The 13,119-nt window shown below is 41.2% G+C and overlaps 1 protein-coding gene across 1 annotated transcript in view; it reads right to left on the bottom strand.

The window, feature by feature from the left end:
• Positions 1 to 13,119, bottom strand: part of UBE2D2 (ubiquitin conjugating enzyme E2 D2) — a 68,494-nt gene that overhangs the window by 6,154 nt on the left and 49,221 nt on the right. The window contains exons 3-5 of the mRNA XM_003829199.5: positions 6,976 to 7,007; positions 6,819 to 6,896; positions 6,627 to 6,732 (exon numbers count right to left, since the gene is read on the bottom strand). Coding sequence (XP_003829247.1) covers positions 6,627 to 6,732; positions 6,819 to 6,896; positions 6,976 to 7,007 — 216 coding nt within the window. The remainder of the gene's footprint in view (positions 1 to 6,626; positions 6,733 to 6,818; positions 6,897 to 6,975; positions 7,008 to 13,119) is intronic.

Here is a 13,119-nt window from a genome sequence, read left to right as displayed (position 1 = left end):
AAAATCCAACAATCAGTTTTCCAGTGGCAGGCACCACATTCAGACAATTGTTTTGTTTAATTTTCAGTTGAAAACAATTCAGTCTAAATCAAGAACATAAATGCAAACACTTGCCCCTAAATGGGGATGGTCACACACTCATTATAGAGAATACAACATACTTCTATGAATGTCTCAAATTCTCTTCAGTGACAATTTAGAATCTCATCTAAGCCATTTCCTCGGTGACAACCTGGGATGTAGCAGACAAATCTCAATAGTGTAATTTCCTTTGTTCAAATCTGTCATTAACTTATGTTTTAAAATATTTATTTATTTATGTATTTATTTATTTAGAGACAGGGTCTCACTCTGTCGCCCAGGCTGGAGTGCAGTGGCACAATCTTGGCTCATTGCAGCCTAAACCTCCTGGGCTCAAGTCATCCTCCCACCTCACTCTCCAGGTAAGACTACAGGTGAGTGCCACCATGTGTAGCTAATTTTCTTTGTATTTTTTGTAGAGGTTGGGTTTCGCCATGTTGGCCAGGCTAGTCTTGATCTCCTAGGCTCAAGTGATCCACCTGCCTCGGCCTCCCGAAGTGCTGGGATTACAGGCGTGAACTACCACACCCGGCCATATCTATCATTAACTTATGCATTCCTTACTGAATGCAAAGGGGGCATAAAGTCACTGATTACATTAAGTTCAGTAGCCTCTGACAGAATAAATTTAAATCCTTCTATACTAATGCTAATAGAGCTCAGCCATCTTTCTTTTCTCTAATAGGTGTTCTGTACCAAGAGATAATAACACTCAGCCCATTTTACTCCCAACACATAAATTCAGCAGGGAAAGGATTCGCTCATATTCCTACCAAATCTATCCTATAGAGATCAAGGGCTTCTGAGAAGTAAAGAAATAGTTGGCATGCCCTATTCAGTTTGGTAACAAAAATGCTATTTCCTTGCCTTAAGAGTATATGAAAAGTTTTTTTAAAAAATCAGGAGAGATGTTTTCTGACTCTTCATTCCTGTTACCCACAATTCTGGCAGCTGGCATTCCAAAAACATTTTCCTATTGTCAGGTGACATCACCTGAAGCCCTCTTCAAGCATAGAACATTCTAACATCAATTAGGAAAGACTTCATGTATTTCCTGGAAATGACAACAGGGAAGTTAGAAATTTTTGAATGTTCCTTTAACTTATTCTTCTAAATATTCTAATAAGTCAACTTTAAAGGACAGGTTTTAAAGAAAGGGCTTTTCTTTCTTTCCAGGAAAGGAGAGTAGAGTACTGGCTATCTGGACCTTGTGAAAAGATTTTTAGTACACTACTTAGCTTCTTGATTTCATGAAAAATTCATTTTGGTTTCTAATATACTGATATGGTTTGGATCTGTGTCCCCACACAAATCTCATGTTCAACTGTAATCCCCAACGTTGGAGGTGGGGCCTGGTGGGAGGCGACTGGATTATGGGGGTGTATCCTTCATGAATGGTTTAGCACGACCCCTTTGGTGCTGTTCTTGTGATAGAGTTCTCATGAGATCTGGCTGTTTAACAGTGTGTGGCACCTCCCCCATCTCTCTCTTGGTCCTGCTACTGCCATGTGAGACAGGTGGCTCCCCCTTTGCCTTCTGCCATGAGTAAAAGCTCCCGAGGACTCCGCAGAAGCAGATGCTGCCATGCTTTCTGTATAGCCCACAGAACTGTGAGCCAATTAAACCTCCTTTTTTTTGAGACGGAGTTTCACTCTTGTTGCCCAGGCTGGAGTGCAATGGCGCGATCCCAGCTTCCTGCAACCTCCGCCTCCCGGGTTCAAGCGATTCTCTCGCCTCAGCCTCCCAAGTAGCTGGGATTACAGGCATGCACCACCAAGCCAGGCTAATTTTTGTATTTTTGGTAGAGATGGGGTTTCTCCATGTTGGTCAGGCTGGTCTCAAACTCCCGACCTCAGTGATCTGCCCATCTCGGCCTCCCAAAGTGCTGGGATTACAAGCATGAGCCACCGCACCTGGCAAACCCCTTTTCTTTATAAATTATCCAGTCTCAGGTATTTCTTTATAGCAGTGCAAGAATGGACTGATACATATACTATACCTTCTTCTGTAAAGATAGTAACTCTTATTTCTATAACCTGTATAGTCTCTTCACTGAACTTTTACCTATATATATTCTTCTTCATCAGTATTACTTTTTTTTTTTTTTTTTGAGACAGACTCTTGCTCTGTTGCCCAGGCTGGAGCACAGTGGTGTGATGTTGGCTCACTGCAACCTCTCCCTCCCAGGTTCAAGTGATTCTTGTGCCTCAGCCTCCCGAGTAGTTGGGACTATAGACACACACCACCCTGTCCTGCTAATTTTTGTATTATTGGTAGAAATCGGGTTTCACTATGTTGGCCAGGCTGTTCTTAAACTCCTGACCTCAAGTGATCCATCTTCCTTGGCCTCTCAAAGTGGATTACAGTCATGAGCCACTGCGCCTGGCCAGTATTACTTTTTCACTAGTGTTACAGCAACAGTTACTTTCACTTCTAAAAACATATAATCAAATGGCTTTATGGCACACTTATCTGCTTCCCTTCAGTTTTTTTCAGTGTTTTTGTTTTTTTGTTTTTGTTTTTTAAATATTTAGGTCCCCATCACGGACCTTCAAAGTAGAGTGAATACTGGGTCAAAATTTCTGTCCTTGAAGACAGACTATATGTTAAAGGAATAATATCATATACAGGATTAAGGCATTTCATAGAACTCCTTGCCCATACATTCAATTTACAAAAAGGGACTCATTAAAACCTTAAATCTGAGACAGTTAATACAATCAAATTCAACAAAATGGCACTGCAACTATTTTAAAGGATAGCTATCCAGATAGAGAGAACCTAACAAATCAGACTTGTAACAGTCCTTATCATTTGGAATAGCTGAAAAAAAATCAACGCTAGGCAAGGGGAAGAACAAAAAGAGGTATGGCAATAATTTCAGCTATCTTGTGTCTCCAACACCTCACCCCACCAAACACACACCTCTCACACAATTCTACTTATCTTGGTCCCATTACTAGATTTACATCTCTATTGCTATTTGGTGAAGGAAGTGCAACCAATGGGACCCTCACCAGGCCAGGCACAGGTCCACAAACACTTTCTCAAGTAGCTCTTGAATTGTAAGGGGGCCTACCAAAAGAAAAGGGGACACTTCTCTAAAAAACTACTTCATTAAAGTTGTAATAACTTTAAAAAAATGTGGCTCTCTGGCATCCTGTTTTTATTTCTGCCTAGGACTCCAAAAATTTTAAATTAATGTCTCAGAGTTTTGTTTGCTTTAAAAAATTAATTTGTGGCCAGGAGCAGTGGCTCACACCTGTAATCCCAGCACTTTGGGAGGCTGAGGCGGGCAGATCACCTGAGTTTGGGAGTTCGAGACCAGCCTGACCAACATGGAGAAACTCCGTCTCTACTAAAAATACAAAATTATCTGGGCGTGGTGGTACATGCCCTATAATCCCAGCTGCTCAGAAGGCTGAGGCAGGAGAATGGCTTGAACCCGGGAGGTGGAGGTTGTGGTGAGCCGAGATTGCGCCACTGCACTCCAGCCTGGGCAACAAAAGTGAAACTCCTTCTCAAAAAAAACAAATAATAATAATAATATTTTTTTTTAAGATTGAGTCTTGACATCCAAGTGATAACATGACAAATACCCAACACTTTTGACAACTGTGCCTTTATCCCCAGTTTTTGGAGTACTTACAAGGAACCAGTTAACTGTCCGTTTTTGCTTCTTTAATCTTCGTAACAACAATGAAATATGTATTATTGTTCCTTTTCTACAGATGAAAAAACTGAGGAATACAGGGGCCAATGTGTCTCTAGCCTCATTTAATAAGAGGTGGATCTGAGATCTGAACACAGGCAATTGGATCTAGAATCTATGTTCTTTACCATGAAACTATGTTGCTTCCTGTCTAAATACATGCATTAAACAAATGGTAAATTATAAGCAGATAATTTCTACTTAATGGTTCAAATGGTAAATTATAAGCAGATAATTTCTACTAAAAATACAAAAATTAGCCGGGCGTGGTGGTGGGTGCCTGTAATCCCAGCTACTTGGGAGGCTGAGGCAGGAGAATTGCTTGAACCCGGGAGGCGGGGGTTGCAGTCAGTCAAGATCACACCATTGCACTTCAGCCTGGGCAACAAGAGCGAAACTCCCTCTCAAAAAAAAAAAAAAAAAAAAAAAAAAAAATCACACACCACATTTCACCACACAAATACCAAAACTAACATTGCTTGTCTATTTCTGGACACTCAACATACTTTTATATGTAACTCTTGTTACAGTGTATATGCCTTTTTTCTTTTTTCTGCTTTTTTCAAGCACAGTATTTTCCTATTTTCACAATATTTGTAAAGATCAATACTTTTTTTTTTTGGAGACAAAGTCTCCCTCTGTCACCCAGGCTAGAGTGCAATGGTACCATCTTGACTCACTGCAACCTCCGTCTCCCAGGTTCAAGTGATTCTCCCGCCTCAGCCTCCTGAGTAGTTGGGACTACAGGCACGCACCATCACACCTGGCTAATTTTTTGTATTTTTAGTAAAGATGGGGTTTTGCCATGTTGGCCAAGCTGGTCTCGAACTCCTGGTCTCAAGTCATCTGCCCATCTCAGCCTCATAAAGTTCTGGGATTACAGGCATGAACCACTATGCCTGGCCAGGGTCAATACTCTTTTAAATGCATGTGCTGGAACCGATCTATTTTTTCCTCTACTGTAAGTAACCTCCAATTTTCAGAACTAAATCACAATGTCACAAATGTACTTGTATACAAAGTTTTTTCAGCATTTGGGATTGTTTTCTTAGTATAAATAAATGAAACTAGAATTACTGGGTGAATGGGCATGGATGATTAAGTCTCTCAACACATACTGGCAGACTGGGCTCTACAAATCTATACCTCTACTTGAAGAATATGAGTGTTCATTTCAATATACCTCATTAGTGTTTTGTCTTCTTTTAAAAATATCTTTGTTAATTAAAAAGGTAAAAAATAGGAACGTAACATTCATTTATTTATTCTTTGGTTCCCCTGTGTCCATTCATCTATTGGGATCTGAATTTTTTTCTGATTTTTGTACTTCATATTTTAAACATATTAATCCATTATCATATTTGATTTTTCTCTTAAACAACTGATTTCATTTTCACAAAAGTACATCCAGTGAACTCTTTTATCACCTTTCAGAGTAGAGCAGTGAGATCTGATAAATATTCTTGTTTTTGAGACGGAGTCTCGCTCTGTCCCCCAGGCTGGCCAGGCTGGAGTGCAGTGGCGCAATCTCAGCTCACTGCAACCTCTGCCTCCTGGGTTCAAGCGATTCTCCTGCCTCGGCCTCCCAAAGTGCTGGGATTACAGGCGTGAGCCACCGTGCCAGGTCATAAATACTTGTTTTTGTTTTCCTTTATAAATTCTAGATTATTTGGCTGGGCACAGTGGCTCATGCCTGTAATCCCAGCGCTTTGGGAGGCCGAGGCAGGTGGATCATAAGGTCAGGCGTTCGAGACCAGCCTGGCCAACATGGCGAAACCCAGTCTCTACTAAAAATACAAAAATTAGCTAGGCGTGGTGGCGGGTGCCTGTAATCCCAGCTACAAGGGAGGCTGAGGCAGGAGAATTGCTTGAACCCGGGAGGTGGAGGTTTCAATGAGCCAAGATTGCACCACTGCAGTCTAGCCTGGGCGACAGAGTGAGACTCCATCTCAAAAAAAAAAAAAAAAAAATCTAGATTATTGTAACCCAACTGTGATTTCATCTGGGAATAATGTTGAAGGGTTGTACAATTTCAAATCAACACATTAAGACAACAACTACATCACTCAGTTCATTGATACAGAAACCTAAAGACAAGAGCTGGTAAAATATTTACCTATATTTTGTTCTTCAAGAACCTAACGTCTATGTTTACAGCATAGGCATTTGTCTAAAGGGCTGGTCTATTTCCTATTCTGCAATAGTATCTATCTTTTTCCATTCATGAATCTCAAGGTTAGAAGAGATGTTAATTGTGCTCTACTTTATGCTCTAAAAAAACATTCATACCAGTGTCCATCTTCTTTTTTTTTTTTGAGACGGAGTCTCGCTCTGTTGCCCAGGCTGGAGTGCAGTGGCACAATCTCTGCTCACTGAAACCTCCGCCTCCCGGGTTCACACCATTCTCCTGCCTCAGCCTCCCGAGTAGCTGGGACTACAGGCACCTGCCACCATGCCCAGCTAATTTTTTTGTATTTTTAGTAGAGACGGGGTTTCACCATGTTAGCCAGGATGGTCTCGATCTGCTGACCTTGTGATCCGCCCGCCTCGGCCTCCCAAAGTGCTGAGATTACAGGCATGAGCCACGGCACCAGGCCCAGTGTCCATCTTCTAACCTATGCTAGAGTAGCACAACTGACAGACTAGTCACTACACCAAGGAATACTTTTGCTTGAAAAATTCAACTCGTTTTCAGTTCTCAAGGTCCATTTCAGATTAAGAAGAATTGCTATCTCTTCTTAAAAGAAACATAAGTAATCTTTTCAAAAATAAATAACTCTAAAAAGACAAAAGACACGGTTGCTTTATCTTGATATCAAATACCCACTGTTACCTTTTGAAATAGTTAGTGCTGGAGACCACTGTGACCGTAGAATATCAAGACAAATGCTGCCATTACTGTTAATATTTGGATGATAAATTCTTGTTGTAAATGCAACCTACAGAAAGAAAGGAAACTTTCTGTAAACTAGTTTATTAGTATTATAGAAAGTACATTAAAAACTGCCACATTCCAATTAATTACCTTAGGTGGTTTGAAGGGGTAATCTGTTGGGAAATGAATTGTCAAGAAAAATACTCCACCCTGATAGGGACTGTCATTCTGTTGATAACAAGAAAAGTGGGATTAAAATGAGTAAATTACATAAACTGTTTATTCTGAAATTAATCTGAATACTTACTGGCCCCATTATTGTAGCTTGCCAATGGAACACTGAAAAATAACAAGAAAAAAGTCACCATGTAACAATATCTACATTGTATCTATGCCATAGTAACATATCATTCCCCTTCTAATCCAAATTCATTTATAAATAATATGATAATGAGTATGAGCAAGATGAGGAACATAAATTAACAGTCTAAAGAAACAAGAAAAATGACTAGAATGGCCTAGAACACTGATAAGGTGCTCAATGAAAAATATTTAGAGCCAGGTGTGGTGGCTCACACCTGTAATCCCAACACTTCGAGAAGCTGAGGTGAGAGGACTGCTTGAGCCTGAGAAGTGGAGGCTGCAATGAGCCATGACTGCGCCACTGCAAGACTCTCTCAAAAACAAAAACAAAAAAAACCGAAAGTATTTGGGCTAAAACTTCTTGAAACTTCATGTCAGGTAGACAAACTTCTTGACAAGGCTTACAGTTCTACTTTTAAACAGTTATTTCTTTACCTCACAGGGTAAATCATTTCTTCAAAACAATTACATATAATACACTTTTTTTTTTTTTTTGAGACACAGTCTCACTCTATCGCCCAGGCCGGAGTGCGCTGGCGCAATTTCGGCTCATTGCAACCTCCGCCTCCCGGGTTCAAGCAATTCTCCTGCCTCAGCCTCCCAAGTAGCTGGGACTACAGGCAAGTGCCACCACACCTGGCTAATTTTTGTATTTTTAGTAGAGACAAGGTTTTGCCACGTTTGGCCAGGTCTCAAACTCCTGACCTCAGATGATCCACCCACCTCGGCCTCCCAAAGCTGGAATTACAGGCATGACTCCTTTTATAATGCTGGTATACGGGGGACAAAACAGTAAAGTCAAGGTAGATAATACTCAAATTAAGAAAGACTGGTTTTAACAAGGAGAAAAAATTTCTAAAAACTCTTGTGTAGGTCTGTACATTACTGGCCCTCATTAAAGAAAGAAAAACATCTCTCCTAATGTAAAGGATAAGTTAAAGAGGAAAAAAGAGAAAAAAGGAGTAAAATTTAAGAAGAAAATATTAGCTGAAAGCCCAAGGTTGATTACAAGCTCCAGGGATACTTCTAATAAGTTATAAACTTGTTCAATAAATAAATATCTTCCAAATGCAGAAAATGATGCTTGTTCCATGTTCTCATGCTACTAAGTGCATCATGAGAGATCAAAAGCCAGAGTTTTTACTTATAATTAAGCTACTACTTAGCACACTTACCATTCATACTATGATCTGAGCAACCTAAGGGAAGTTGTCACTGGGGTTATATTTGAACAACCCAAACCAGGTAACTCTTGTCACAAGGTAGAAGAAACATGAAGACTAAGAAGCCATATAAAAATCCACCAGAATGTCAGTCCAAATCCTAAAGTTCCTTCCAACCTCCTTAATATCAAACTAATCCCTAAGGTTGGTTTGTTGCTCACTGGGACTTGAACCTAAAAATAGCAGCTTGTTGATTAGGAGTTAAAGGTAAAGGATAGGAATTGCTGAGGCTCCCTTCCTTAGATTAGCCCTCACTAGTACTTACAAACACTTATATTACTCTCTGCCGACCATTTAATGGACTGAGTAAGCCAAGGACAAAGCCATTCTGGGCCACTAAAACTGGACCTAGTATCTTCAAGGGAAGTCCTATAAAAAGCCCCTTGTATGTTGTTTAAAGACACAAAAGTGGGCACCTGTAGTCCCACCTACTCAGGAGGCTGAGATGGGAGGATGATTTGAGCCCAGGAGTTCAAGTCCAGCCCAGGCAACATAGCAAGACCCTGTTTCTGAAAAAAATTAAAAACAAGACTAAAACACACACACGCACATGCTCACACGCATGCACGCACACATACACAAGAGTCTCACTCTATTTTTAATCACAAATATACTTACAATTTGAGTAAATAAAACATTGATAACTAGAATTAACAACCCCCAATAACAAGGCTAAAAACACTATTAGACAAAAGTATGACCAACTGGTCAAGGGACCTGTTCTTCTACTTAATTCTTTCCTGTTATTTAAATTTGTGGTTATAATGGAAGATTATTAATTGTACCTGCATTTCCACTCAAAGCTGTAAGAGTTGGGTAAGATAGTAAGAAAGCACTGCTTTTAAGTGTTCTCAGGCACTGCCTGCCACAGTGGCGCCCTCATCTCTAATGTCTGCTGAGAAGGATAAGTAAGGGGGCCTCTAGATCATGACTAGTACAAGGCAGATTACCAGCAAATTGGCCCAGTGGTAAAGCACCCAGGAAGCAACTAGCTACAGAAGTCACTCACAGGAGTGCACCCTTTACTGGAAGAGTAAAGAAACCTTCCTGCTACAGGTCTGGTACTGTGGTACTCTGTGAAAACAGATCTCATCAGAAGTCCACTGAATTCTGATTAGCAAACTTCCTTTCCAGCATCTGATACAAGAAGTTGCTCAGGACTTCAAAACAAATCTACACTTCTGGCTTTTGTTACTTTGCAGGAGGCAAGTGAGGCCTATCTGATGAGCCTTTATGAAGACACCAACTTATGCGTTACTCATGCCAAATATGTAACAAGTATGCCAAAAGACATCCAGCTAGCATGCCAATTACATGGAGACTGTGCCTAAGATTGGGAAACATTTCATGCTCAAAAAAAAAAAAAAATTATTTTTCTTCTTTTCTGTTATTGATAGTTCTCTGTTAGATGTATTTTCCCCCACGGGGTCAAAAGGTAACTACGTATATGACTGCGAGTGGAAAAACAGGGGACAGAAATCAGGTATTGGCAGTTTTTCCATTTTAACTTGTGTGTGAATTTCTAATATAAAATTGAGGATGTAAAGCATTAATTCAAGTCAAACTATTTCGGTGAACAAGTTTCAGCAGTTCACCTTTATAACAATTATAAACATACCTGTAAATTTTTTCTGGACAATGCTAGCAGTTGGATTTTATTTTTGTCACTAGTTATATCATTGGTTTATTATAAAAGAGAGACATGGAAATTATTTACATGATGAAAGATTTCAGAACTTTAGTGGAATGGGCAGCTTCACGTTGATGTCATTTCAATAGTGATTTATTTCAGTCTACACACTAAGAATGTCGCCATCTCTAAATAAGAAATAAAACTTGTCGCTGGGTGTGGTAGCTCACGCCTGTAATCCTAGCACTTTGGGAGGCCGAGGCAGGTGGCTCACCTGAGGTCAGGAGGAGTTCGAGATCAGCCTGACCAACATAGTGAAACCCCGTCTCTACTGAAAATATAAAAAATTAGCTGGGCGTGATGGCGGGCGTCTGTAATCCCAGCTACTCAGGAGGCTGAGGCAGGAGAATCACTTGAACCTCGGAGATGAATGCTGCAGTGAGCTGAGATTGCACCATTGCACTCCAGCCTGGGAAACAAGAGTGAAACTCCATCTCAAAAAAAAAAAAAAAGAAGGAAAACTTGTCATCTAGAACTACTTTATTGCCTCTATATTCTAGGAGAACTGTATCTCTAACTTCTCGCTAACTGGTGGAATTTCTCCACCCTTTCCTTTAGAGCTCAATTCAACAACTGTCAACACTACTGTTGCTTGCAATACTTTTCCTTGAGATTATTCTGGAAGCATAATGCCTCCTTTGGTTATAGTTTTGGCAGCACTCCTTTCAACCAATACTCTGTAAAAGAGTGAAAGAAACTTTCTAAACTCTTGTCCTGCCATGACTCCTGATGCTGCCACTGCTTGTATGCTGCTCTCCTAGATTTATTTATTTTGAGACAGGGTTTTACTCCTTGTCACCCAGACTGGAGTAAAGGGTGCAACCTCAGCTCAACCTCCACCTCCCAGGCTTAAATGATCCTCCTGTCTCAGCCTCCCAAGTAGCTGGGACCATACCCAGCTAATTTTTCTATTTTCTGTAGAGACGGGATTTTGTTACGTTGCCCAGGCTGGTCTCGAACTCCTATGCTCAAGCAATCCCCTCACCTCAGCCTCCCAAAGTGCTGGGATTACAGGTATAAGCCACTGTGCCCAGACCCTCCTGGATTTTTTTCATATCAAGCAAAAAGTATATATATATGTTTTTTTGAGACGGAGTCTCGCTCTGTTGCCCAGGCTGGAGTGCAATGGCATGATCTCAGCTCACTGCAACCTCTGGCTCCCGGGTTCAGCAATTCTCCTGCCTCAGCCTCCTGAGTAGCTGGGATTACAGGCACATACCACCACACCAGGCTAATTTTTGTATTTTTAGTAGAGACGGGGTTTCACTATGTTGGACAGGCTGGTCTCAAACTCCTGACCTTATGATCCGCCCACTTCGACCTCCCAAAGTGCTGGGATTACAGGCGTGAGCCACTGTGCCCGGCCGTAAATTTTTATTGATGGCAACTAAATGGTGTTTGTAGCGTTTTTATCGTATGGTAGACTCTTCATTCATTCACTCTATTTTTCTGAGTTGCCCTACATGGAAGTATGTTTTTAATGTTGTCTGTCTCTGTACTGTTCCTTTGAGTTTGCTATTAAAATACACTAAACTATTTTTTAAGAAAGCACTTAAGGCCAGGCGCAGCGGCTCACACCTGTAATCCCAGCACTTTGGTAGTCCGAGGCAGATGAATCATGAGGCCAGGAGTTCAGGACCAGCCTGGCCAACATGGTGACACCCTGTCTCTACTGAAAATACAAAAAATTAGCTGGGCATAGTGGCAGGTGCCTGTAATCCCAGCTACTCGGGAGGCTGAGGAAGGAGAATCGCTTGAACCCAGGAGGCGGAGGTTGCAGTGAGCTGAGATCATGCCACTGCACTCCAGCCTGGGCAACAGTGCGAGACTCCATCTCAAAAAAAAAAAAAAAAAAAAAAAAGAAGAAGAAAGAAAGAAAGAAAAGAACTTAAAAAAGAAAAAAAAGAAAGAAAGCACTTAATAAAGTATTAATTTTTTTTTTTTAATAGAGATGCGCAGCCGGGTGTGATGGCTCACACCTGTAATCCCAGCACTTTGGGAGGCCGAGGTGAGCGGATCACCTGAGGTTGGGAGTTCAAGACCAGCCTGACTAACACGGAGAAACCCCATCTCTACTAAAAATACAAAATTAGTCGAGCATGGTGGCGCATTGCCTGTAATCCCAGCTACTCGGGAGGCTGAGGCAGAAGAATCGCTTGAACCTGGGAGGCAGAGGTTGTGGTGAGCCAAGATCGTGCCATTGCACTCCAGCCTGGGCAACAAGAGCGAAACTCCATCTCAAAAAAAAAAAGAGATGGGGTCTCACTATGTTGTCCAGGATGGTCTTGAACTCCTGGGCTCAAGCAGTTCACCCACCTCAGCCTCCCAAAGTGCTGGGATTATAGGTGTGGGTCACCACACCCAGCCAAAATATAAAAATATTGAGACAATTTAAAAAATTAAATTTTCCATTAACCATTTAGGTACTAATTCAAGATCTTCACTAGTCTTTTCAAGATCAATCTTTTTGTTTTCCTGCTAATACTACTACCAGACTTAAGAAGTTATTAGAAAAATTTAAATCAGAATTTTTTTTTTTTTTGAGATGGAGTCTCGCTCTGTCGCCTGGGCTGGAGTGCAGTGGTGCGATCTTTGCTCACTGCAACCTCCGCCTCCCAGGTTCAAGCAATTCTCCTGCCTCAGCTCCCTGAGTAGCTGGGATTACAGGTGTGTGCCACCACACCTGACTAATTTTGCTGTATTTTTAGTGGAGTCTGGGTTTCACCATGTTGGTTAGGCTGGTCTCGAACTCCTGACTTCAGGTGATCCACCCACCCTGGCCTCCCAAAGTGCTGAGATTACAGGCATAAGCCACCAGGCCCGGCCTTAAATCAGAAATTTTTAGCTAAATATTTCCTTTTTTGTGATTCCCTGTTCTTCCTAGTAACACAAACAAAGCACAAATAGGCTGTGGGATCAAAATCTACTAACAATTGGACAACGCAGAATCCCCAACAGGGTTGAAGCAGAAATGCCAACAAGCTGCCAATGTTTACAATTACGGAAAGAATACCCTTCTTCTTCTTTTTTTTTTTTAAATAGAGACGGGGTCTTGCCATGTTGCCCAGGCTGGTCTCAAACTCCTGGGCTCAAGCGATCTGCCTGTCTTGACCTCCCAAACTGCTGGGAATATAGGCATGAGCCACCAGCAGTGCCCAGCCAGAATACCCAGAAT

Source organism: Pan paniscus, chromosome 4, assembly GCF_029289425.2.
Source record: "Pan paniscus chromosome 4, NHGRI_mPanPan1-v2.0_pri, whole genome shotgun sequence".
Taxonomy (NCBI): domain Eukaryota; kingdom Metazoa; phylum Chordata; class Mammalia; order Primates; family Hominidae; genus Pan; species Pan paniscus.
This window is presented reverse-complemented; position numbering and strand designations above follow the sequence as displayed.